The sequence below is a fragment of the Lithobates pipiens genome, unplaced genomic scaffold (assembly GCF_037356315.1).
Source record: "Lithobates pipiens isolate NorthernLeopardFrog02 unplaced genomic scaffold, aLitPip1_a1.2 Scaffold_8, whole genome shotgun sequence".
NCBI lineage: Eukaryota > Metazoa > Chordata > Amphibia > Anura > Ranidae > Lithobates > Lithobates pipiens.
The window spans coordinates 492,331,209-492,357,599 of record NW_027507903.1 but is presented as its reverse complement, the minus strand read 5'-3'; the positions used below and the strand labels follow the sequence as shown (position 1 = coordinate 492,357,599).

At 40.9% G+C, this 26,391-nt stretch overlaps 1 protein-coding gene across 3 annotated transcripts in view; it reads right to left on the bottom strand.

The window, feature by feature from the left end:
- LMNTD1 (lamin tail domain containing 1) overlaps positions 1-25,805 on the bottom strand; it is a 213,294-nt gene extending 187,489 nt beyond the window's left edge. For all 3 annotated transcript variants that reach the window (XM_077469094.1, XM_077469095.1, XM_077469096.1), the window contains exons 1-3: positions 25,653-25,805; positions 21,384-21,534; positions 2,211-2,386 (exon numbers count right to left, since the gene is read on the bottom strand). In XM_077469094.1, coding sequence (XP_077325220.1) covers positions 2,211-2,386; positions 21,384-21,524 — 317 coding nt within the window. In that variant the 5' untranslated portion in view covers positions 21,525-21,534; positions 25,653-25,805. The remainder of the gene's footprint in view (positions 1-2,210; positions 2,387-21,383; positions 21,535-25,652) is intronic.
- Between the last annotated feature and the right edge of the window lie 586 nt (positions 25,806-26,391).

Below are 26,391 nucleotides of genomic sequence, written 5' to 3'. Positions count from 1 at the left end.
TCATACATTTCATAGTGCCTGCCTTTTGAACTACAGAGGTGCTGAGTGGAGAAGTTTAATGCCCCATACACGCGGTCAGAAATTCAGACGGAAAAAGTCAGATCGGATTATGTTTTTGGAAAATTCCGATCGTGTGTGGGCTCTATCGGACTTTTTCTGTCGGAATTTCCAACGGAAAAAGTTTGAGAGCTGTATCTAAGATTTTCCAAAAACAAAATCCAATCAGACTTTTTCTGATCACATGTAGTGAATTCCGACGCACAAAGTGCCACGCACGCTCAGAAAAAATTTGGAGACAAAAGCTATTGGCTACTGGCCTCTACGTAGTCCCGTCATATGTGTATAACGTCACCTCATTCCGAACGATCTGATTTTCCGACAACTTTGTGCGACCGTGTGTATGCAATACAAATTTCATCCAAAATCCGCCGGAAAAAGTCTGACGGATGTTGTGGTCGGAATGTCCGACCGTGTGTATGGGGCATAAGAGGTGGCATCAGTACAGGAATTACTGCTTGGGTATGTAGTCCTTAGAAATTGAAAGTAAGCAGCAGAGAAGAAGCTGCGAAGCATACAGGGAACCCAGGAAGTTGTGGAAAGGGGTGGGAAAATAAATGTTATCTGCCTCTGTTGTGAACTTTGAAGATTTGTTTCTCCATGATGCCTATAGCTACAGAGGCAAGAAGGATCAGGAGAGCTGGTTTTAAAATGCTTTTACTTGCTTGTTAAGAATATACAAATATGTTAGTTTGTACTGTACAGCACCCCTGCTCTAGGCTGCTAAATTTCGTTTTCGGCTCTACTGTATCCAGACCAACAGCAATTTATTTTCTAGGTTGGGTCAAGTATCCCTAACCCTGGTAGTTGATTGCTGCTGCCTGTCTCTGAAAGAGTAGAAGGATTAACCACTGGATTATGACATTTTATATAGCCTCAGCCAATCCCTGGGAGCAGTGGCAGCTTGTGGTTTCTTTTGTTTCGGGGGGCGGCAAACAACCCCCCTGTGGCACCTCAACCCCCACCTCGCTGTCTGCCGGTCCGTGGGTACTGCTGTGTTTGGGCAGCAGCAAGCACATTCGGCAGCAACGGGGATCGGTCAGCGGCCTGAACATCGGGGATCAGGGCATCGGTGGACATCAGGCTGCAGGGGGCATCGGCTCCTCTGTCTTCTCCTCCTCGCTTCCACCGTGCGTCTCCTCCCCTCCTCCTAGGTGTCCAATAGGATTGCCTGTCTTTTCAGCCAATCTGGTGATGTTCATTTGCTGTTGTAACACCTGGGTAGGCTCATGGCACAATACTCTGCACCGCGAGCCTACCCTATTTTGAAGCCTAGTAGAGCCTTTGGCTCTAATCCGGTGCTTCAAAAAAAAACAAAAAAACAGCCGCTGTAATTCACGCTCCCAGTGTCCTGAAAGGGGTTGTGTCAGGTCATGGCCCTCAAGAACACCAGGTGATCAAGTCTGGGTCCAGTAACAGATGTAGCAGGTAGGGATCAAGCAGAAGCATAGTCAGTAAACAAGCCAAAGGTCAGTAACAAGTGATTTCAGGTTGAGATCAAGCTGAAGAATAGTCGAGGAACAATGGAACAGACAGGGAGCTGTCCAGCATCTCTGGTGGCACAGCAAGCTACAGCCAAATACTGCAGAGTTCCAAGGTTCAAACCCAGACCCTGACAGGATACCTTAATTTCAGTGGCCCCTGTGGGGGTTGGTGCTGATGTGCACAATCTGGACACAGTTCCATGTTAAGTTCCAACCGTCCCAAGTGCCTTCCCTTATCTCCATAGCATTGTAATGCTCCAATGTGGATGCATGTTACCAAAAAATGTCTGTTTTCTTCATGTTGTGTAAAAATGTAACACAGTAATTGCACTTTAAATTAAACTTTAGCAAATCTATTCAGACAGTTTGAAGACATTAGATGGTTTATCCTTACATCTCAACTGCCAATCAAAGAGTAGTGAACAACCTTTTCAGACATACAGCTAGCCCCCAGGGAAGCACTTACAAATGTGTAAATAAAATACAATCTTAAACATTGTTAAACAGTAGGCATGTATACTGTAAATGTGAATGTTACATCAAGAATTCCTTTCAACAATTTGAGGTTAACAGCTCAAAATGTGAACATGCTTGAAATCTTGTGCAATAGGCCCTGGAAGTTATGCGCTATGCTAGACATAAGTAAGGGATACAGGTAACAAACCCCACCTGCTTTGGTACTCTGCAGCCATCAAATTGCCCGGCGGACCACTGTGCCCATCTCTGCTTCCTTCGTAATAGCTCTGCTCCAGCTTCTCCCGAAGTTCTCCAATTTCCTTCTCATACAGATTGCGAATGGCAATCAGTTCTTCCTGGAGATACTGAACTGCAGATGTGTTGTCAACCTGTTAGTAAAGAATATTGGAAAATGCTAACCATAGGGGTACTTGTCTCCTTCACTTGCTAGTATGCTGCTATGTTTTTGAAGAAACGCCTACTGTAATTGAGATTTTATCCCTTCCCCCCTCTACTAATTATTTCATTTTAATGTAGGTTTCCCCATCGGGCAAAATTTCCTCACTTCCAGTTTTGTTGGACCCCCATCAAGTTTTGTGCTTGTTGGAGAAATTTACCTTTCCTTCCTGTCCCAGAAACACAACAAGGTAAAGATTATCTCTCCAAAGTACGGGTACATCTCCTGTGAGACACTTGTCACCAGAACAGGGGTCCCATTATCGGATTTCCCCTCACCTACTGTTCCAGTAATGACTGTAAAATGTCGGATACTCCCATAACTTTCTGTCCTTTTATCAACGTTCACCAGAAAAAATTTGTGAGCGTGAGGGACATAGACAGCAATAAAACCCTGGTAAAGGACGGAGGCAGTTGGGTGCTGGACTCTGCTGTGGATGAGTATTTGAACTATATTATGGAAAAGGAAATACTATGGAAAAGGAGTATTTGAACTAGGTGTTTTTGTATTGCTTATTGTTTAATCCAGTCAGCTCTTTGAGCCAGATCAAGGAGCTAAAGTCTATGCCCTTGTACACACGGTGGGACATTCCGACGGAAAATGTCTGATCAGACTGTGATGTCTGATAATCCGACCGTGTGTGGGCTCCATCTGACTTTTTCCATCTGAATGTCCGACCAACAAAGTTTGAGAGCTGGATATAAAATTTTCCGACAACGTGATCTGATCGGACTTTGTCCGATTGTTTGTAGAGAATTCCGATCAGACAAAGTGTCACGCATGCTCAGATCAAATTACGAGACCAAAGCTATTGGCTACTAGCCTTAACGTAGTCTCGTCGTAATGAAATAACGGCATCACGTTCTGAACGATCGGATTCTCCGACAACTTTGTCTGACCATGTGTATGCAACACCAGTTTCGCACAAAATCCGGCGGAAAAAATCCAACGGATTTTGTTGTCGGAATGTCCGACCGTGTGTACGGGGGCTTAGAGCAGGTGAAGGATGAGAGTGCCATGACCTTTTGTATTGAGCACAGATCAGGTTTATTATTGGCAGAGTTCTAAAATGACTCCAACCAATTTTAGGTGGTTCAAAAAGTCCCCTTCATTGGGACTACAAACACAATGGTAAGCACAATCAATATACGGTAAGTTGTCTACACAATGTCAATTGCATTTTATTTTTGTCTGGCCACTCCAATAGTTTATCTACTCGTAGCAATAAAGTATTTCCTAATTGAATAGGAAGTTTAGGTTGGATTTGGGCAATAAACTCATTCATCAGAATATTTATTATAACTTTGTATTTAGTATTGTGGGGAAAAAAAATACTATGTATTCCCCTTACAGCTGTTTCCAAAGTCAGATTATAAAAACTAGAGAAATAACAATCATGGTTTATAGTTAGTATGAAAACCAAATTGACAACTGCGTCCGCCATCATTTCACTTAAACGGCACCCGTGGGGTTTTCTATGCTGCTGGTAAAATTTAGAAACAGTTTCGCTGTTGCTGGAGGGAGCAGAGTTATTTCTGTATGAGTTCAAATTTCTGCTTAGGGATTTTTATTATTGAAGGAAATGTGTAAATCTGTAAAACTTATTCTTAGACTCTGAGAATTGTTGGATATTGATTTAAACAGGAATTTGTAAATAGGCCATTTAGCTGATTTTGCATGTAAATTGAACATTTGACCATACTCTAGACAGTGAAGTATTTACATTTTCATAATAAGCTGCAAACTTCACCAACCTCTGTAGCTACAGGTACTGTGGAGCAATTCATCCTCAAACATCATAACAGAAGTCATGTTGAGGTCAATTTTTTAACAGCTTAGAGCAGCATTTCTCAACCTTTATTCAGTCATGGTACCCTTTAAAAATATGCACAATCCTTGGACACTCCAGGTGCCTTATATGAAAAGAGAAGATACCTTTTTTTAGGATATATCAAACCTTAATTTGATGGTAAAATGTAATGGGTATCCCCTGATTCTATTTTTATTTTTGTTATAAAAGGAAAACTGGTCCAAAAACAGTTAAAAAAATTGTCTTGTATAGTAAAAAGATGGCGCATATGAATAGAGAACATGTGCTGCCCCCCAGTTGTAATAGTCCTGATAGGTCTATGGATTTCTGTAGTGGTGGACGATAAACAAGCAATTAGTACGGCTGCTGCACCTCTCAATGTTAGGACCTCAAGTATTCCTGTAGAATGTATACAGGCAAAGAAAAAGAGAGGGTGCCACCTTCTAAGTGTAGTTGTATTAGAATTGCAAAAAAATTTAATGTATATATGCACATACTGTGTGACCTAAAATGACTGGTAAATAAAGTGACAGGTCCAGTGGAGTCCACCCTGGGATAAGCAGTCTGTTGGAGGAGAGAGCGGAGATATTTATCTGTAGAGTTCTGCAGGGATGCAGCTAGGCCAAGCAGAGTGGAACAGAAAGGCGGCTTTATGGATTAAAAATGTACGCTCGGTCTCCCCTGACTGTGACAGGCAGAACTGAACGTGGAATTGTCTGTATTTCCATGGCAACCAGTGACATATGTGACATGTGTGAGGATGTGGATACAAGTTTCGGGAAGAAAGGGTGGTACTGCCCTGAAATGCATAGCCATGCCCCCACTATTTGCCATGGAAATCTGGACGCTTTCCATGCTCAGCTGTGCCTGTCACAGTCGGAGGAGACCAACTATGAATTTTTATCCAACCAGCTGCCAACCTGCTCCACTCTGCTTGGCCTGGTCACATCCCTGCCGAACTCTGCAGATAGATATTATCCCTTTCTCCTTTCTCCTCCAGACTACTTATCCCAAAGCAGACTCCACTAGATCTCCACTACATAACCCAGTTATTTTATGTCACACAGTGAGTGTATACAGTATATAAAATTGATTTTATCACTATTCTAATAAACTACACTTAAGCAGCACCCTCTCTCTCTTTTTTCTTTGCCTCTGTACAATTTATTTTTCATCATTTGCCTTTACCTCTATATAAAATTGTATGTCATTACAATGACCCACCACCAAAAAAAAAACAAAAAAAATGCTCCTACTCCTGAGGATGTGAGGAATAACACATATGTGAGCATTAATTGGGCCCAGAACCAATAGCACACATTTTATATATATATATATATATATATATATATATATATATATATATATATATATATATATATATATATATGCAAGAAACATCCAGAGGATTGCTGCACTTAAAATTCTATTGAACCAATCTGTTCAACGTATTACATGCTATAGCGTTTAATGATATGACATTGATTTTTCTTGTATATATGGTCGGTGGGAGGACTAGATTGCATTGCACTACGAACCGGGTGCTGCTTTCTCCTTTCTCCAACTACGGTGAAGGTATATTAGATATATATATATATATACACACACACACACACACACACACTAATACAGCTGGCCATACACTGTGCGATATTCGGTAGGTTCCTGATGAACTGGCCAAACCTAACTCAGTGGGTGGCTCTGTAGAAGGAGCCAGGCAGAAAACTGTTGAGTGAACAGAGCCTGTATCCAATAAGACTGAGCTATTACTTGGGAATTTTGACAGGTATGGTATCAGCTGTCAAAATACTATAGCCACATCGGGAAATTCATCTATCTGCCCTATGTAATGTCACAAAGGATAAAAAGTACAGGGGTGGGTTCAAACACTAGTGATCACAGTGATTGACTATTACAGTGATTAATTGATCAAGAGCTGGTCTTATTGGGTCCTGATCATTACTCTGAGATCAGGAACTGTTGGTTACAGCTCAGTTCTTCCAGTAAAAATACATGTGCAATGTCATGGAAGAAAGCCCACCCCCTTGAGGCCACATACAGTATGAGTTGTCAAAGATCCTGTTGTGTCACTTTATACCTAGAAGCACTTTGGCACCTTCTATGTCTGACATCACCTATAAATATACTGTTACTTGACGATTTTTACACTCTTTGGACTTTTAGGATTTTAATCATTATTTGTGTGATGCAAGATGGTCAAATGCTCGATTTATGTTGTTATTTTTGTTTTGTTTTTTATACATGGCACTTTATGTTTCATGTATTTTAGCACTGCACTTTTTGCTATTGAAAATTGTATTGCTGTTAAATTTGAGCAGCTTCGACATTGCAAAGATTGAGGTGGGGGTTCCTTGCCTATTGCCTAATCCCTGGCTGTATTATTTGGCGGGCCCAAATGCAAGACATTATTGGTGTCTTCTTGCCAAAGGCCACTGCAATTTCGTTGTCGCCCTCTGCCCATTTCCTTATGTGGTACCATATGAAGACACAGAATATACCCGGGGGTTTAGAATCCCTATGTTTTAAATTTTCAAATAGAACTTATCCCACATATTCTTTACTACACAAGGTTTGGCTGAAGGTGAGATCTCTTCAGGGGGTCACGGTCTTTACTGAATACAGCCCTATTTGATGTGATTCAATGTATGGAGAACTGATGAAGCTGCCATGTGCCAGAATGTGGAGTTGTCAGGGAATTACCCATTTAAGGCAGGTCTTCAGGAATGGTCTGCAGACCACATTCTATCTACTTCCGATGTTGCAGTTCTACTACTTCCAGCTTTGTCATGCTGTTCACTCGCAGGGTCTTTCAATGGACTAGTCCCTTTCTCCTACACCTGTGTTTCAGTATATCCACTTAGTTCAAGACACAAAGGGGTTTTATCTCTAGATGCTATAAAATGTTACTCCCACCCTACTTTGAAGGTTACCCTTGTAATGATAAAGAGAAATGGGAACAGGATATAGGCCATTTGGAGGAGAAACTCCTAACTCACAAGTATATAGTTCTTCATGTCCACTATACACCCTTTAAACTGCATCATATGGGTATTTTGCAGTCCTCCGTCTATGCAAACTGTACTACTATGCGAGGGGACCTTAATCGGCACTGCTCCAAACTTCATCACTATTGGGTGGAGGTGGTTAACACTATTATTATGGTCTTCCATATGACTGACCTGATTGATCTTAGGAATTTTGGATGATCCCCCATTGACCAGAAGACAGCTGTTAATAGAGCTCTCATCCTGGCCCGTAGACTCCTTCTACAACAGTGGAAGACTGATAGGGTCTCCACCCACAGAGAATAGATAATTAGCATGGATGACACCCTTAAGCTTGAAAAAGTAATTTTTCAACATTGGGGATGCGCAGGAAATGTTGATAGACTCTGGGGGGACTGGTTAACAATTTCAGGTGGACCTTGTAACAGACAGAATTCTGGGTTAATATACACAACAATTTTTTATAGTCCTGTTGTAGTCTTCACCTTGAGTGGTACACCTTTTGTTATTACATCCTACCCCAATATATGTGCACTTTGCAAAGTCTGAATATTTTGTGATTGTGCTTTAGGAGTTATTTCAGGTTCTCTCAATGTTCCACACCTTATACAGCTAATAGGAACTTTGGAACACCAATACAGAATTGTATACTGGTTGTGTCTGTTGTGTTTATTTGTTAAAGTTTAATAAATTGTATTTCTGATTTTTAAAAAAAAATGTTGCGCTGTCTATGTCTCCACTGAGGAGATTCACCCTATATGTGTCCTGGTGACCATTATCACTGAAAGATAGAGAGAGGGGAAAATCTAAATTTTAAGTTACCACAGAGGTTGGTCTTCCAATGGGGACAAATGTTCTAGTGACAACTGTCTCAGAGAGGACCTCCTATTACTTTGGTGAGATTTCCTCGCATTTCCCAAAAAAAGAAATGATCTTCAGTGGGACACAGATAGGAAAAGGTAACCTGGTAGGAGAGTGAACTCTTTCTTACTCTATCAAAAAACTGCTTTGGCTGTACATTTCTCTACAGTTTCTGCACAGCCAAAGAGGTGAGTGAGGGCTGGTTTTAAAGCTCATGTGCAGCTTATTGGGAATATATAAAGTCTTTATTATCCATAACCTGGCTACAGGTTCACTTTAACCCAAGACCTTTCATTGTTGATAATTGGACATTCTATGGCATGCTCTTCCCCAGCCCCGAGTTATATGTGACAGAATGGCTAAAAGGCTGAGCACTATGTTTTTTTGTTTGTTTGTTTTTTCAGGTTTACTTTACAGTAGACGTAAACTTTATCATCAAAATCTCATATAACGGTAAGCTTTAACATTTTTTTTTTTGTAATTTTAAAAATTATTTTCAATATTTTAAAATCTGCCACCTTCATAAAAATAATACCCAGAGATCCTGAGCTTCCTGTTATAGGATGACAACACTCTGTCCCTGTCTAGCAATTGTGCTCCTTTGTTGTCACCCTATCACACAAGCTTCTGATATAGATTACTGGTAGTTTCAACACACATTTTACAGGCATGGTCCACTGTTGTCAACATGAGGAAACCCTACCTAATAAATACCATGCAGCCATCACGTACACAGGAAGTCAATGCAGGAGATCAGCAGTGCTGACATATAACAAAGGATGAAAAAAAAAAGAAGAAAAAAAACAAACAAACAGTAGCTTATGATACACAGGGGGTTATTTACGTAAGGCAAATCCACTTAGCACTGAAAGTGCACTTGGAAGTGCAGTCGCTCTAAATCTAATTCCGCGTACACACGAGCGGATTGTATGGCGTACTTAGTCCGTCATACAATCCGACGGACAGTCCGTCGTACTTTCCACTGAACGGACTTGACCACACACGGATACACAAACAGTCCGTCAAAAGCTTGCGCAATGACGTGTACAGCACGTACGACGGGACTAGAAATAGGAAGTCCAAGACACAGCAAAGCACCCTTCCGCCGTGTAAATCCTTTCTGGGCATGCACCATTCTTAGTCCGTCGAACTAGCATACTGACGACCGTATTGTCCGCTGAAACCAAAGTACGACGGACAGAATTTAGAAAAAAACAAAATACTTAGTACTCCGGACTGCACGCTGAAAAAGTCCGCTGAAGCCCACACACGAGCGGATTGTCCGCTGAAATGTGTTTCGACGGACTAAGTACGCCATACAATCCACTCATGTGTACGCGGCATTAGGGGCAGATCTGAAATGAGGGGAGGCTCTGCTGATTTTATCATCCAATCATGTGCAAGCTAAAATGCAGTTTTTTTATTTTCCTTGCATTTCCCCCTCGGATCTACAGCGACTTTACTTCCAAGGGCGCTTGCAGTGCAAAGTGGATTTTCCTTTAGTAAATAACCCCCAATGTGTTGTTACAAACTAAATGTCCTTCAGGTAGGGAGTTCATCTACATTAATATAGCCGGGAAAAAAATCAATACTTTTAACAAGCATTTTTACAGACTTTCAGAGAGCTTTAATCAGACTGCATTTTTACAGACTTTTTTTTTAATTTATAGAGAACTCCAATGAATGGTACAACACATAAAACACATTATACTTGTGTTTTACAGTAGTTTTAGGGCATGGTCCTGCACACAAAATGTGGGAAGTGTTCGCACTGCTGGAAAACATATGCAAAAAAAGCATTGTAAAAAGCAAAAAAGTATATTAAAGCACATAAAAATGTGCAGTCTGATAAAAACGTTTGTGCATTTATAAGCAGAGGAAGGGGAGCGGCCCTAAGTAAGCTCACATGATCTGCCACTCCAACCTCCCATTTAATAAAAACATCAGTTTTTTTCGTTTGAGAAGTATAAAAGGCGGATTTTGATAGCAATGAAACTAAAATTGGTTGATGAATTTCCGGGAAAGTTAAGAGTTTTATGTCTCTTTCTTTTTCCAGGAATACTTCATGTCTGTCAATAAACGTCTTTCTTATATAAGCTGTAGAATTATATAACTTTAATAATAGCCACTTATGGACAAGGAGCTCTTTACGATGGCTGTAATACGGATGAAGGCCAAAGTGAGAGTTACTGCTGTCAGAAAGAATGGCAATATTTTTTGCAGAGTCAAACAAACTTTTTTATCTGGTGCTTTACTTTTAACAGCCCAAAACATGGTACCAGATATTTAAACATAGACCTATCATTGCACATGACTTACCCAAATTTACCTTAAAGGGAATGGTTTTGAATCCATTTTATTTCATTTTAGAGTTTATGAGTTTTTAAACAGAGGTTTTTTTTTTTTTTTTTTTCTATGACATGACAAAGGATTCTAGGAGTAATATGAGCTAGCTAAACTGAGTGCAGATGCTACTTGCTAAATAGCCAAACAAACAGAGGCAAGGTAAGTATAAGCTGATGGAGGAGTCGGCCAATGAACCTGTTGCTTTGACCTTGATGAGTAAAGGACATGTTCACTTTAAAGTGACTATTTTGCATAAATAAAACTTGTAATTAACTATGTACCTGAAAGAAAGAAAACAAACACATTATTACCAAAAGTATTGGGATGCCTGCCTTTACAAGCATGAACTTTAATGGCATCCCAGTCTTAGTCCATAGGGTTCAATATTGAGTTGGCCCACCCTTTGCAGCTATAACAGCTTCAACTCTTCTGGGAAGGCTGTCCACAAGGTTTAGGAGTGTGTCTATGGGAATATTTAATCATTCTTCCAGAAGTGCATTTGTGAGGTCAGGACTGGCCTGGTTTGCAGCCTCCGCTCTAATTCATCCCAAAGGTGTTCTATCAGGTTGAGGTCAGGACCCTGTTCATGCCACTCAAGTTCCTCCACCTCAAACTCCCTCATTCATGTCTTTATGGACCTTGTGTATAGTGTATACTTACCTTTTCAGTTTTATGCACTGCCAAATACTCTCTGATGAAGAAGGGGAATTGCAATCCAATGTCCATTTAGAAACCAACAATTCCATTGTGCCAATCTCATGGTCCCCTGCTGCTGTAGGCACAGCTTTAACTACAGGTTTTATATAAGCAACAGAGTTGTTTTAAGGTCCACTCGGAACAAATTTGTATTTTACCAAACTTGCACATTTAAAAAACAAATGTGTAAAAAACGGTCAAAGTGAAGCAGCTCATGGGCAAAAACCTTGACAGTCTCATGTTTCAAACTTTGAAAAGGGTATGGGAAAGGGATTTGGCAGCATTCATTGATAAGGAGGAGAGCTACAGAGCACACCCAAACCTGCAAGCTCAGAAATTGGTGTAATTGGAGCAGCGTCTTTGGCCCTGGTGCCCAATCTGCAGCCCAAGGGCCACATTCAACCCTTTATTATATGATGTATGGCACTCGGACCACAACAGTCTGTAGTGGGAACATTGATTAGGGTAATAGCAATGATCTCTATTAGCCTCATGTAACATGTTCCCAGTTTCGTATTGTCTTCTACAGCATATCCCCAGCCAAAAATGTAGCATGTCTACACCAGTGTTAATTTTGTCAGTAAATTTCGATTCAGTTTTAGTCTTAATCTTATGACTAAAATGCCATTTTAGTTTTAGTCCCATTTTAGTCATCGTATTTTAGTCGACTAAAATCTCCTCCAGTGCATTTTAGTCTAAAGAAAAATGTTGGTCAACTAGTTAAATTGTAATGCATTATTTAAGCATTTCTCTAGAATTTCCATACTCATTATATACTCTGGAGGACAAAATAAAAATAAATTGAATATCATGTTATTATTTATGGTGTTAAAGTTTGAAAACACTCACAGATACAGATTTAGCCACTCTGGATGGTCTGAGGCCTGTAATGCTGCACAGTGCTCTGGATGGTAGTCTGAGGAGGCCTGTAATGCTGCAGAGTGCTGGATGATGATCTCGGGTCTGAGGGATGGCCCGTAATGCACAGTGCTCTGGATGCCACCATGCCGGTGTTCAGTGGCGTAGCGTGGGTTGTCAGCACCCGGGGCAAGGCAAGTAATTTGCGCCCCCTAACCTGTAGACTTTTAGCACTCCCCAAGTCCCTTCAAATACAATAGTACTGACCTGAACGGATGACCACTACACTATCCTACTTGATTTCAACACTGATTTACCTGATTCCTTTACTGACCATTACACACTACACTGACCACTATACTATACTGTTCACTACACTACACTATACTGACCAATACACTGCCTACTATACTACACTAAACTGTCCACTACACTATACTGTCCACTACACTATACTGTCCAATACACTGACCACTACACTACACTGACCACTACACTATACTATACTTTCCAATACACTGACCACTACACTATACTATCCACTACACTGACCACGGATCATGGAACGGGTTTGTGTGTATTAAAAGTTAGCAGCTACAGCTTTTATAGATGCTAAATTTTAACTTGCAGAAAAACTACTGGAGCACCTCTTAAGGACTATGGGCATTGGAATTTGTAGTTTTTATTTTTTTTAAGGATATCATTTAGTGTCACTTTAGGCACTTTTTCAGCCAAATTGGGATAACACCTACATTATGTTACATGTTCCCATTCACATAGCATATCTAAAACATTTTTAAAAAGGGCTACCTTTTAATTGTTTAAAAATCCTACCTAGCTTGTACATACTGTCATGTCCTAACAAAGGGCTTGGATGGTACACTGTATGTCAATGCACTGTTCATCATTTTGTCCATCTTATTGCACTTTGAAATTGATCAGAGTAGTTTGCAAGTCCTTTGTATAATTCTGCCTCAAAGAAATAACTAGAAAGGTTTTTTTTAAATAATTTTTTAGGTATGTTGTGTAAAAAGGAGCACATAACAAGGACATAGGGAGGGGGTTCTCAAAAGTAAAAGCAAAAGTAGAAATATATTTTAAGCAGCCTTGTGAGACTATAATTAATTTGAGACTATGGTCGGCTGTGGTTTAAAAAATGGTTGTTCTTTTATATTTGGAGTTTGTCTTTAAATCTCTGGGTGTATGAGCAAACATGGCGGCATGCATAATGGGGCCTTAATGTCATCCGACTGCGTTCTGGGGTCACTGGCAGACCCCCACCCACCGTCACACACAGACTAATGCACGGCAAGCTGAAGCACGTGCTCAATGCAAAACATTAATCCTTCCCAAATCTGGCTTAATACCCTGTGCTAACAAAGAGACACAATTACTTGTCATCTGGTGTGACTACAACAGTGATTGTGCTCCTTAGCTGTGTGTTTGCATATCATTAGCAGCAGGGGGATAATGGGACCCTCTTCACCTCATCATTGTGCTGTAATCCGATGTTACTTGTTTGTAATTAAGGAGAGTGAGTGGTTGCTGGAGAAGGTTTTAACAGAGAAGTAATATGAATGTGAGATGCAGTACATCGCCGCCACAATCCATACACGTGAAATAAAGACTTTGGGGCATATTCATAAACCTGTGAATGATAAATTTTCGAAATACTTGACATTTTTTGGTAATGATCATTGGAACTTTTATAGATTTCACCAGTGAACTGGCCGGCTCTTTTGCCATCGTTATGTTAACATTTCCATTCCCAATTAAAAAACAGAAATTTGGGTCTCTAACATTTATTTTTTTAACATTTATAATACTAATAGTCACTACAGCATCTGCTGTTGATAGCTTTAATACTTTCATGAGCAATGAGTTCCATCAACTCTACTGAGAAAGCCACACCATGGCCAAACATTTGTGGACACCTTACCATCACACCCCCAATATGGCCAAAACTTTGTGGTCTCCTTTTCAAATACGGTTAATACTACAGCCTACAAAGACATTTTAGACAATTGTGCATTTCTAACCTTGTGGTAACAGTTTGGGGGAGGCTTCTCTGTTCCAGCAGGACTTTGCCTTGTGTACAAAGCCAGCTCTATAAAGACATGGCTTGATGAATTTGACATGGAGAAACTCAAGTAAAGCCCCATGAAGGCGTTTTTCCTTCAGGTTTACCAAAACCATGTAGTGCAAGGGCCTGCCTTATTGCATACAAATTGAAACACCTAAGGTTTGACCTCATATTATATGGTTTTGGTAAATCTGAAGGAAAATCTCAGCAGAAAAACTGATTAGTGTGTACGGGGCTTTACCTGCAGAGAGCCCTGACTTCAATCCTACTGAACGCCTTTGGGATGAATTGGAATACAGATTGTGAGCCAGGTCTTCTCCTTCAACATCAGTACTTGACGTCACAAACATTCCCACATCCCCAAGTCCCCAGATACATGCCACAATTTTTTGGAAAGCCTTTGCAGAAGGGTGGAAGCTGTTATTACCACAAAGAGGGTGTTGGAGGAATGGGGGCAACTCCACGTTTCCCATGGTTTTTGAATGAGAAGCCCAGCAAGCTTCTATAGATTTGATGGTAAGGTGTCCACAAATTTATGGCCATGTAGTGAGCAGCACAGTGGCCTAGTGGTGAGCACTTTCTGAAGCACTAGGGTCCTCAATTCAAAACAGTGATGTGTAGGGGGGGATCATTCGTCCAATGAGGAATTATAATTTCTATCGACATCAGTCAGGTACAGTGTGTGGATCCCTTTCTCAAGAATTCACATAACTTAGGCAAAAGAGCAACTTGGACTTTCATGTTTCCTAAATTGTAACCAAAATCATTCCCAATATAACCAATATAAGTAAGCATGCTCCAATAGAAAGGAAATGTATTAATGCTGGTCATATACTCTTATGTTAAAAAAAAGCTGGTCATACATCGGTCAAACTAACATTTTTAGGAACTTTCCAATCAGTTCATTCAATGACACAATGAATGCCATTCAAATCTACAAAAATGTTTCCTTTTGATTTTGGAGTTTCCCTAACGAAAACCACAGTATCATCCTGCTCCTTCAAATTTTCTCGCCACTGTGGTCAAAATAAATGACTATTTGACCTCACTAATGATTAGAAAATCAATCAAACATTCTTAACCACTTTTGTTTGTTTTACCACTCTGATTGCGCAGAGAAGGCAAATGTAAAAAAAATAAAAAAATTCAGTTCACAATGACTTTAAGGCCCGGTTCACACTAGTGCGATGCAAGACATCACATGTGATTTGCACCGCATTGCTGCACAGATCACATGCAATGTCTGTGCGATGGTCCGCACTGGAATCGGATCACATGGCTATTCACACTTATGCGATTCCTGCACCAATCTGGGGGTTTCATTAACTTTACATTGACACCGCAGCAGTTTACAGATCTCAGCGTGAACCGCTGTGCAATTCAGGTGAGATGCGGGAACCCGCACTGCATTCGCAGGGCTCTTGCATCGCACTAGTGTGAACTGGCGCTAAGGCTACTTTGATGCACAATATACTTTTGCAGCTTGCAGTGCAGACCTTATCAATTAGGGCAACAAAGCAAGACTCATCTGTCTAGCACAGTCTGGAGAAAGCATCGAAGGGCAGACATAAGGACCTTTTTTGAATCTGTTGCTCAGGTGCCAGGCAGATTGATAATGAGCAGCTGAAAAGCACTCCAGAAGAAATAAATAATTGCAATTTGTGATTAATTCATTCATGCCCTAATTATAATTCTGAGCATGTTTTTTTTTACCCCAAAGGTGTAGTTATACTGCATTTACTTCCTCATCAATTAGTAAACTGCCGTAAAAAATAATAATATCACTCTATACAGCATTAACGTGAATGTAATTACCTTGCAGTGCATAGAAAACACGGCACTACTATTTTCACATGTAAAATAGATTTATGCGACAATGGGATATGACATTGGCGGGTTATGATGGATTATAGAGAAGAGCCGGAGGGGGAATAGACACTCTTCACAATAGAGAACAATTCTCCTGCTCATCTTGCAGCATTTTTCAGTCTCCAGCGAAGTAAATGAACATCTCAAAGCCCTTTGAGGGAAAGTATAAGTAAAGCTAACACCTTAATATTTTATAGATTTACTGTACAGCTTTCTTTTGATAAAAAGCAAGAAGCAAGTACATAGCCCCGTTGCATGCAGTGCATGATAATTTTTTATTGTTACCTTTTTTAGGACAAGTTTTCCAGATATAGCCCCTTCTTCTTGGTTAATGCTGTATGTACTGCTTGGACCAATTTGAAGGCTGTACAATGAGAGAAAATTGTATTTGATCTCATGCTGATTTTGTACGTTTGCCCACTGACAAAGAAATGATCAGTCTATAATTTTGGGTAGGTCTATTTTACCAGTGAGAGACAGAATAACAACAAAAAAAATCCTGAAAAACGCATTTCAAAAAAGTTATAAATTGATTTGCATTTTAATGGGTGAAGTAAGTATTTGACCCCTTTGCAAAACATGACTTAGTACTTGGTGGAAAAACCCTTGTTGCCAATCACTGAAGGCAGACATTTCTTGTAGTTGGCCACCAGGTTTGCACACATCTCAGGAGGGATTTTGTCCCACTCCTCTCTGCAGATCCTCTCCAAGTCATTAAGGTTTTAAGGCGGACAATGGTAACTTTTGCTCCCTCATGTGCTTCTTCTTGAGCCACTCCTTGGTTGCCTTGGCTATGTGTTTTGGGTCATTGTCATGCTGGAATACCCATCCATGACCCATTTTCAATGCCCTGGCTGAGGGAAGGAGGTTCTCACCCAAGATTTGACCGGACATGTCCCTGTCCATCGTCCCTTTCATGCGGTGAAGTTGTCTTGAAAAACACCCCCAAAGCCTAATGTTTCCACCTCCATGTTTGACAGTGGGGATGGTATTCTTGGGGTCATAAGCAGCATTCCTCCTCCTCTAAACATGGTAAGTTGAGGTGATATCAAAGAGCTTCATTTGGTCTCATCTGATCACACCACTTTCCTCCAGTTCTCTGACTCCTTTAGATGTTCATTAGCAAACTTCAAACGGGCCTGTACATGAGCTTTCTTGAGCAGGGGGACCTCGTGAGCACTGCAGGATTTCGGTCCTTCGCGGCGTAGTGTGTTATCAAATTGTTTTCTTGGGGACTATGGTCCCAGCTGCATTGAGATCATTGACAAGATTCTCCTGTGTAGTTCTGGGCTGATTCCTCACCGTTTTTCATGATCATTTAAAGTCCACAAGGTGAGATTTAGCATGGAGTCCCAGATCGAGGAAGATTGACAGTTATTTTGTGTTTCTTCCATTTGCGAAAAATCGCACCAACTGTTGTCACCCTCTCACCAAGTTGCTTGGCGATGGTCTTGTAGCCCATTCTAGACTTGTGTAGGTCTACAATCTTGTTCCCGGCATCCTTGGACAGCTCTATGGTCTTTGCCATGGTGGAGAGATTGGAATCTGATTGATTGCTTCTGTGGACAGGTGTCTTATACAGGTAAAAAGTTGAGATTAGGAGCACTCCCTTTAAGAGAGTGCTCCTAATCTCAGCTCGTTACCTGTATGGAAGACACTTGGGAGTCAGAAATCTTTCTTATTGATCAGGGATAGGGATGAGCTCAGGCATGTTTGCATCATCCACGTGCTGAGCCCACCAGGAAGTCGGCGCAGCGCTGCGCTAATCACAGGCAGTGAGACATTGCCCCTGTAGTGTCATATTTTGCTCCCCATCATAGAATGCTCCGGAAGTGACGTTGCAGCCAGAAATTTAGCACTGTGCATGCACGATGCATTCCAAACACTTGCGCCATGCATTCCAAATGATTTGCGACAATGCAGACCAGTGAAACCGTCAGATAATGTCACAGGTTTCAGGTAATTCCCTCCCTGAGCCATGGTTACCTGCTCTCTCTCCGCCGCTCTCCGGTCTAAAGTTAATGTCACGATTACCTCCCCTCACTCCCGTGACATTATCTGACGGTTTCACTGAACTACATTGTCGGAAAGATCCTCTGGAACGCATGGTGCAAAAATTTGGAACGCATTGCGCATGCACAGTGCGAAATTTATGGCCGCAACATCACTTCCCGGAGCATTCTACGATGTGGAGCAAAATATGACACTACACCCCGATGTGCGGCTGCAGAGATCGGGCAATGTCTAACTGCCTGTGATTAGCACAGCGCTGCGCCGACTTCCTGACGGGCTCTGCATGTCGACCATGCAAACACGCCTGAGCTCATCCCTAATAGGGGATCAAATACTTATTTCACTCACTAAAATGCAAATCAATTTATAACTTTGTTTTAAAATGCATTTTTCTGGATATTTTTGTTGTCATTCTGTCTCTCTGTTAAAATAAACCTACCAGTAAAATTATAGACTGATCATTTCTTTGTCAGTTTGCAAACGTACAAAATCAGCAGGGGATCAAATACTTTTTTCCCTAAAGCTTGTTCGAAAAATTGTAACTGTGAGCTCAAATAAAAAAGTATCATGGGCAACACTCAAATGTGTCGCAAGTGCACGGACATGGCTACAATCTTTTTAGGCTTGATTCATACTATACCTACAGAGCGCTCATGCATTGCTGTCAGTTTTCAGCACGTTCCCATGAGTCACGTGAAGGCTACACTATTTATTTTATTGGGCTGCCATTATGGTTGCCACCTCATCCCTTTAAACCCGCACACATATTAATTACACAGGTTCTGTGGCTGATAAGGTGGCAATTAAACTCACTTAGTGCCTTATCTGCATTTAATTAGCCTCAGAAACTGTGTAATTCAAAGATGTTTGGGTTTAAAGGGATGATATGGCAACTCTAGCTGCCGTACACGCGAGAAACACAGAAAATAAAACCCTGACTCTTTCCCAAAAATTCACCACACCTGTGGCACCACGTGGTTTGGCGTGTGCTAAAATGTGCAGATGTGTTTGGGTGCAGTCAACAATCAATGGCATTGCCATTTGCCTGCTAAAGGGCAACACATTTCCCTGTGTGTCAGGAAAAAATGCTATCTTGCACACATTCCCAACACGCACAGATGTGAACCTGGCCTTAAACAACTACAGTACACAGCTAACTCTATCTGGATATCTGTATGTATATATTACCAAAGGATATGTAATCCTGCATAGTCAGTTCCATGATCCATTTGTAGTTTCCAATGGTAGCCCGACCCGTGTGACAGGGTGACAACACAAGAGCACAACTGGAAGACAGAGACACTTGTTGTCACCCTATAACAGGAAGTGGCTGAACCTGGACCCTAATGGCAGGATGATTTGGTATTATGTAATGAAAGCTACAAATTTGAAAATATTTCTAAAATGATTCTAAACTCTAAAATTACATATTAACGCTTCTATAAGATTTTAGTGATTGGGTTTATATATACATTGGAAGAAAGACCCTTAATTGGCAAACAATACTATCTAAGTGCTGGAAACTGTTTAGGACCTAGACTATACCCTTTACAATAATGTGATTGTCTTCTGACTAAGCCGCTGTTTACATGAGAGCAGCCACAGGAAACTGAGTTTTGTCCTGTAAGGAAATTAAACACATTTTGAATTGAACAGATAATGATTTGAGATCTTAAAACAAAAGCTTATAGTGTTTGCATTGTGAGAGCTATCACTGCAATGACAGGATAACCGCATGCAATCTCGAGAAAACAAAAACCCCAAATCCACTCACAACTTTTCCCAATGACTGTAAAGCTCATGATCCATACAACAGTCCTTAACCACTTCAACCCCGGGAGAATTTACCCCCTTCCTGACCAGAGCACTTTTTGCGAATCGGCACTATGTTGTTTTAACTGACAATTGCGCGGTCGTGCAACGTGGCTCCCAAACAAAATTGACGTCCTTTTTTTCCCAGAAATAGAGCTTTCTTTCGGTGGTATTTGATCACCTCTGCGTTTTTTATTTTTTGCGCTATAAACAAAAAAAGAGCAACAATTTTGAAAAAAACACATTATTTTTAAAATTTTGGTATAATAAATATCCCCCAAAAATATATGAAAAAAACCTTTTTTTTATCAGTTTAGGCCGATACATATTATTCTACATATTTTTGGTGAAAAAAAATTTGCAATAAGCATTAGGGGATAGTTTTATGGCATTTTTATTAATTTTATTTATTTTTTAATAGTAATGAAGGCGATCAGCAATTTTTATCATGACTGCGACATTATGGCGGACATTTGTGACACATTTATGGCACCATTATCATTTATACAGCAATCAGTGCTATATAAATGCACTGATTCCTGTGTAAATGACACTGGCAATGAAGGGGTTAACCACTAGGGGACAGTGTATAGGTTAAGTGTGCCCTGGTGAGTGTTTCTAATTGTGAGGGGGGCGTTGCTACATGTGACACGTCACTGAACTCTGCTCCCAATCACAGAGAGCAGAGATCAATGACAGTGTCACTAGGTAGAACGGGGAGATGCTTGTTTACATTAGTATCTCCCTGTTCTTCCCCCCCTGTGAAGCGATCTCGGGTATGTCTGCGGAACTCGCACACGGAGCTTGCCGCTTACCTCCTCTTAAAGGGCAACATACAGCTACGTTAGTTTGCCTGTATGAGCCCTTCTGCCGACATATATTGGTGTGAGGCGGTCGGCAAGTGTTTAAGTCTCGTACACACTATAAGAAAATCGGGCAAACATTTTCATCAGAGGAACTTTCGAAAGATTTTCACGTATTGTGTACACAACTTTCGACAGCCGATTGCGACTTTTCATATGAAAATTCCCAAAGGGCCAAACTCCAAAATTTTTCTCGTACGGGAACAGAATGAACGATTTTCGATGAATGCGTACCGCTTTTGTACAATGTTCGCACAAGAAAAATCAGAAAAGAAAGACTGCGCATGATCAGAAACAATAAACAACAAAAAAAGTAGCAACATTGTCAATCAGTGGAGAGGGTAGTGTTAGATGGACTAGTAAATTTTGATAGACTTTATATGAGTGACTAACAATTTAGAGCTCAAGGCCTGAATCTGCGTTATTCTGCCTGGGATTCCAAATTACAGTAAAAGGTGCTATGAATGTTTTTCAATGCTATTCATCCTGAATTCCACCCCAAGCGCAGTGCAATTTTGCTGCTACCATTGCACGACAAAACATGCGTCAATTGTGGCAAAATGCGGGTGTGAAATAGCACCTGACTCAGGGCCAAAATTTGGTTCCTGAGCTTCTATGGCCCGACAAATGTGCATAGGCAACCTATTCATGTGATGTTCAATGTTTTCAAGTTTTGAGATCTAACCTGTTACCTCTTTTAGCTGATTCCTCATGGACTTTACATTGCGGATGTAGTTACTAAATCTCTCTTTAATATCTTGGATTTGAGCCTTCTCCGAACTGCGGCGTGCCGTTTCCGCAGCAGGCGAAGACCCTCCGCCAGTTGGGATCATTCTTGTTTTCCTGAAAAAAGAACACCATGTTAGACAATTTCAACACTATACTAAAGCAAATATAAGGAAAGTATAATAATAAGTACAGTCTTGAAGATTTAAAATTTTGGGTGCTAAAATATAATCATAGACGATGCTAGGAGTGCTACAATATTATCACTCCTAACCAGGAGTTAAAGTGTAGGAAATGGTTACAATGCTGGTCAAGTATTTTTCTCTGTGTCTCAAAGATGGAGATTTCTGTATCAGGGACACAAGTGAGAGGAAATCTGTCTAAACTGAGGGTATCATAAACAGTGGTGCACAGGGGCGGACTGACCATTGGGCCACTTGGGCACTGCCCGAGGGCCCCGAGCCACTAGGGGGCCCCATCAGGGTTGTCAGCCTCAGTAAAACCAGGGAAAGTATGTAAAAATCTTAGTTTTTTTTACATCTGAAATGTCCCTTACCGACATCCTTTTGGTCTAAAAATCCCAAGATTATAGCTGTCCCACCTCTTCAGTACCTTCTCAGACAATAGAAACATGTCTGTGTATAGTGTGTATACTGTATTATTATATACTGTGTGTGTGTGTGTGTGTGTGTGTATACTGTGTGGCCCCATAATCTCAGATTGCCCGGGGGCCCCATAATCTCCTATTGCCCGGGGGCCCCATGAGTTGTCAGTCCACCCATGGTGGTGCATATCTACTGAAAGAGGGACTGGCCCGATGATGCAGGAGAGGCTGCATGGAGACACTGGCTTCATGGAGGTGCACAGGAGACACAGGGAACACTGGGGTTACTAGATGACAGAGGGGCATTTGGGGTCACTGTCTGAACTACATGACACAGGGACTGGCGATGCACGGGGCACACTGGCACACCTCCCAACTTTTTGAGATGGGAATGAGGGACACCTATCAGCAAAAGTATGCAGGCATAGGGCACACCCCTTGCCACGCCCTCTTAAAAGAGAATTGTACAAAAAAACAAAATTGGTTAAACCCACAAGTGCTTTTTTTACCATTACTATGCATTTATATTGGCTTTTGGAATTTACAAATGCAGCAATTTAGAAATCAGATGTAAGGTTTAGCACTGGGAAACACTTTTTGATAGATAAAAAGTGCATTTTATATACATCTTTATAGATCAGACCAAAGAGGAAAAAAAATTAGACATGCTATCTGCCAATAGAAAAAAATAAAAATTAGACATGCTATCTGCCAATAGAAAAAAATAAAAATTAGACATGCTATCTGCCAATAAAAAAAAAAAAAAAATAGACATGCTATCTGCCAATAGAAAAAAAAAAATAGACATGCTATCTGCCAATAGAAAAAAAAAAATAGACACGCTATCTGCCAATAGAAAAAAAATAAAAATTAGACATGCTATCTGCCAATAGAACTTAACCAAAAAGTGCATTGCATGCATCCAAAAATATAGAAAATATACCAGATCAAATCATTATTCAACCCAAAAAAAAAATTATGTCAAAGCAAAAACTCGAAGGCCAATAATAAATAACATGTTATATCCTCAGATTCCGCAACATGACTGGTTGACGAACGGCCGTTCAGAAACAAACTGAAAAGCGCTAAATGAAAAATGCGAAAAAGAAAAGGGCGAATCAACACTCAGCAAACTTCTACTAACACAAAATTAGCAGATGGAGCCCAAAGAGCTGAAAAACCATGTAGTATGTCTAGTACGTCACTACGTTTGTAATTGTTGGCCAACATTTGTGTGACTGTGTGTATGCAAGACAAGTTTGAGCCAACGCCCTTCGGACAAAATTCTGCGGTTTTGTTGTCGGAAAGTTTAATCGTGTGTACAAGGCATAAGAGGGGATTTTCTCTGATTTTGAGGAGATCTCCCCTCACTTCTTGCTGTGTCTACAGAACAGGAGGTGAAGGGAAATCTCCCCAATGGGACACAAACAGTGAAACAGAGAGTCAAGTAGACTCAAGTACGGTAGTTTGATATAGGTTTATGAGCGAATTTGGTGGATCTGGGACAGCAGGACATACTTTGTAGCATAGTCCTGAGTACTGGGTTAAATGTGTAGGATTTATTTATTTTAATATATAGAATAAAGATATTTATTTCAATACAGTCGGGAGCTGTCATGCATCTATATATATATATATATATATATGCTCTTTCAATCTTTAAATAAGCCTGAATCCTCTCCACAGTATAGAACTAGTGATTAACCACTTGCTTACTGGGCACCTAAACCCCCCTCCTGCCCAGACCAATTTCCAGCTTTTAGCACTGTCATTCTGAATGACAATTGGGCAGTCATACAACACTAGCCAAATGACATTTTTATAGTTTTTTTTCTCACAAATAGAGCTTTCTTTTGGTTGTATTTGAACACCTCTGTTTTTTAAAAAAAATGAAAAAAGACTGAATTAAAAAAAAAAAATACAAAACTGTTTTATATTTTGTTAATACATTTTGAAAACAGGTAATTTTTCTCCTTCATTGATGTATGCTGATGAGGCTACACTGACAGGCTGCATTGATGGGCACTGATAAGGCGGCACTGATGAGGTGGCACTGGTGGGCACTGATATGGTGGCACTGGTGGGTACTGAGAGGTGGCTATGATGGGTGGCATTGATGGGCAGCACTGAAGGGCATTGATAGGTGGCCTGAAGGGCACTGATAGGTGGCACTGATGGATGCCAGTGATGGGCACTGATTGGCACTGGTAGGTGACACTGATAGGCAGCACTGCTAGGTGGCACTGATGAGGCACTGATTGGCACCACTGGTGGGCATTGATAGGTGGCACTTGTGAGCATTGATAGGTGGCACTGATTGCTGCCACTTTTATGTACTGGTGGGCACTGATTCATGGCACGCATCAAAAATGCAGATTCAGAAATGCATCCGCAATACAGAAATTGTGATGTGAACTGCAGGGCTGTGTTTTACCCACACGGGAATGCATGCAGTTATTTCATGCAGGCAGCCTCTTTACTTTTTATTGGGATACAGAAACTGTATAGACACAGCTGCTGCTCCCAATGTGACATCCGTGCAGGCGCACAGCCCCGAATGCACCCTGGGTGCTGTCTCTGGAACAATGCACATAGCTGCATAAAGATCAGTAATACAGCAATGAGTGCATAGTCGTAAATGTTTTAAAAAAAAATAGGAAAGAGGATGAAGAAGAAACGTACGCATATATACGCACCCTAGGCCTACGCACAGGGTGTGCCTGGGCACACCCTAATCACCTTGTGGGGTGCTGATTCTCCCTTCTTCCTGGTGCTCCCTGTCTCCCCCCTGTAGTGCTACCAGCTTCCCTCCTCTCCCGCCTGCTGCGGCGGGGTCGATTCAGGGTGGATGAATGAATGAACACAGCGAGTGATCTGTACCAATTGCTCCTGTGCTCATTCTTAACTGAAGCACAGTAAACTATGTTTACTGTGCTTCAGTTTATGAATGAACAGGAAGCCACTCAGCACAGAGCACTTCCCATTCGTTCACTGTCAGCTGAGGCTGCAGAGAAAGGCACTGGGGAATCTCTGTCCTCAATCCCTTTCTCTTTTTAGATCCTTCATTTTTTTCTACCAAAGACCCCCCAAACAGACTCCTAAAAACATGTAGAAATGATAATTAACCAATAATATTGTAAAAAAATAATTAAGAAAATAAAATTGTAAAAAATATTTTAAAAATAATAAAAATAAAAACGTCTGACACCGTCCACTGCCCTACTGACACCAATCTCTGTTCTTCTGACACCGTCCACTGCTCTGCTGATATATGCCAGAAATATGCTCTTGCGCGAATATACGTCTATATGAAAGGTCTTTAAGGAACATTTTACCCAGGATCTTTCTGTCAACCAGATCCCGAGTATAAGCATCAGTAAATTATTACATTTGTGTTCAAGAAGCCTAAGATGCGTGCGCTTTGAAGGCAACCTTTTTACTCTGATTTGCCTTCCAACGCATTGCGTTTCATCACCACTGCATTCCAATTCAAAAGCCAGCATTTCACATCAACACCCATGTAAACAACCCCTAACCAATCAAGTTTGTTTTTCAATGATTTTTGAGACGCACGTGTCGCTGTCCAGTTGTCGGCACCCTACAGTTACACAGAACAGAACACATTACTTACTGTCTGGAAGATGCCCAGATTGATTCTGCGTGACTTTAGTTTCTAGGAACTCTCAGTAATATGTGAATCAGATTAGTGAGCTCTCATTTCACTCCGTTTCCCCGGGACCCAGGGTTTGTTGACGGTTGCCATTGGCGACAGGGGGACCGTAGACTACTATGCGAGGCGGAGCTGGTGACACAAAGGTGTGGGTTTCAGGCAAGCTGTCAGCAATCACTTTCATTATTCGGTTGGCTGTGTGTTCAGGGCAGGACATGGTGAAGATAAATAGACTGTGAACACACAAGGACTATGATCGTATTTTTCAATTTGTTGTATTTTTATTTCCTTTTTAGAACTCCTGGTGATACACATGATGACAACTTGAAAGAGCGATCAAACTTTCCATTCCAGTGCGACTGAAAACAAGAGTGACTTTGATTGACTGCAAAGAAATGGGAGAGCCTGAAAACGCACATAATCATGCGTTTTCAGGCGCTCACATTAAAGTAAACAGGGAGCAAAAACGTGCAAATCTGCCCCAAAAAAGCTCATGCCGTTTTTTGAGCATCATTACAGCCAACGTGTGACACAATGCACGAGTCAATTGAGAATAACAGGATTCTCCCCCCACTCTATTAAAAACTATAACAAAAAATAAATAAATTGGCCATACACTTTAAATTGCAATCTGGAACCCCTAACAGACTTGTGGTGACTGTACACACTTCAGTAAATTATTGATTTCTTTCTGATCTAT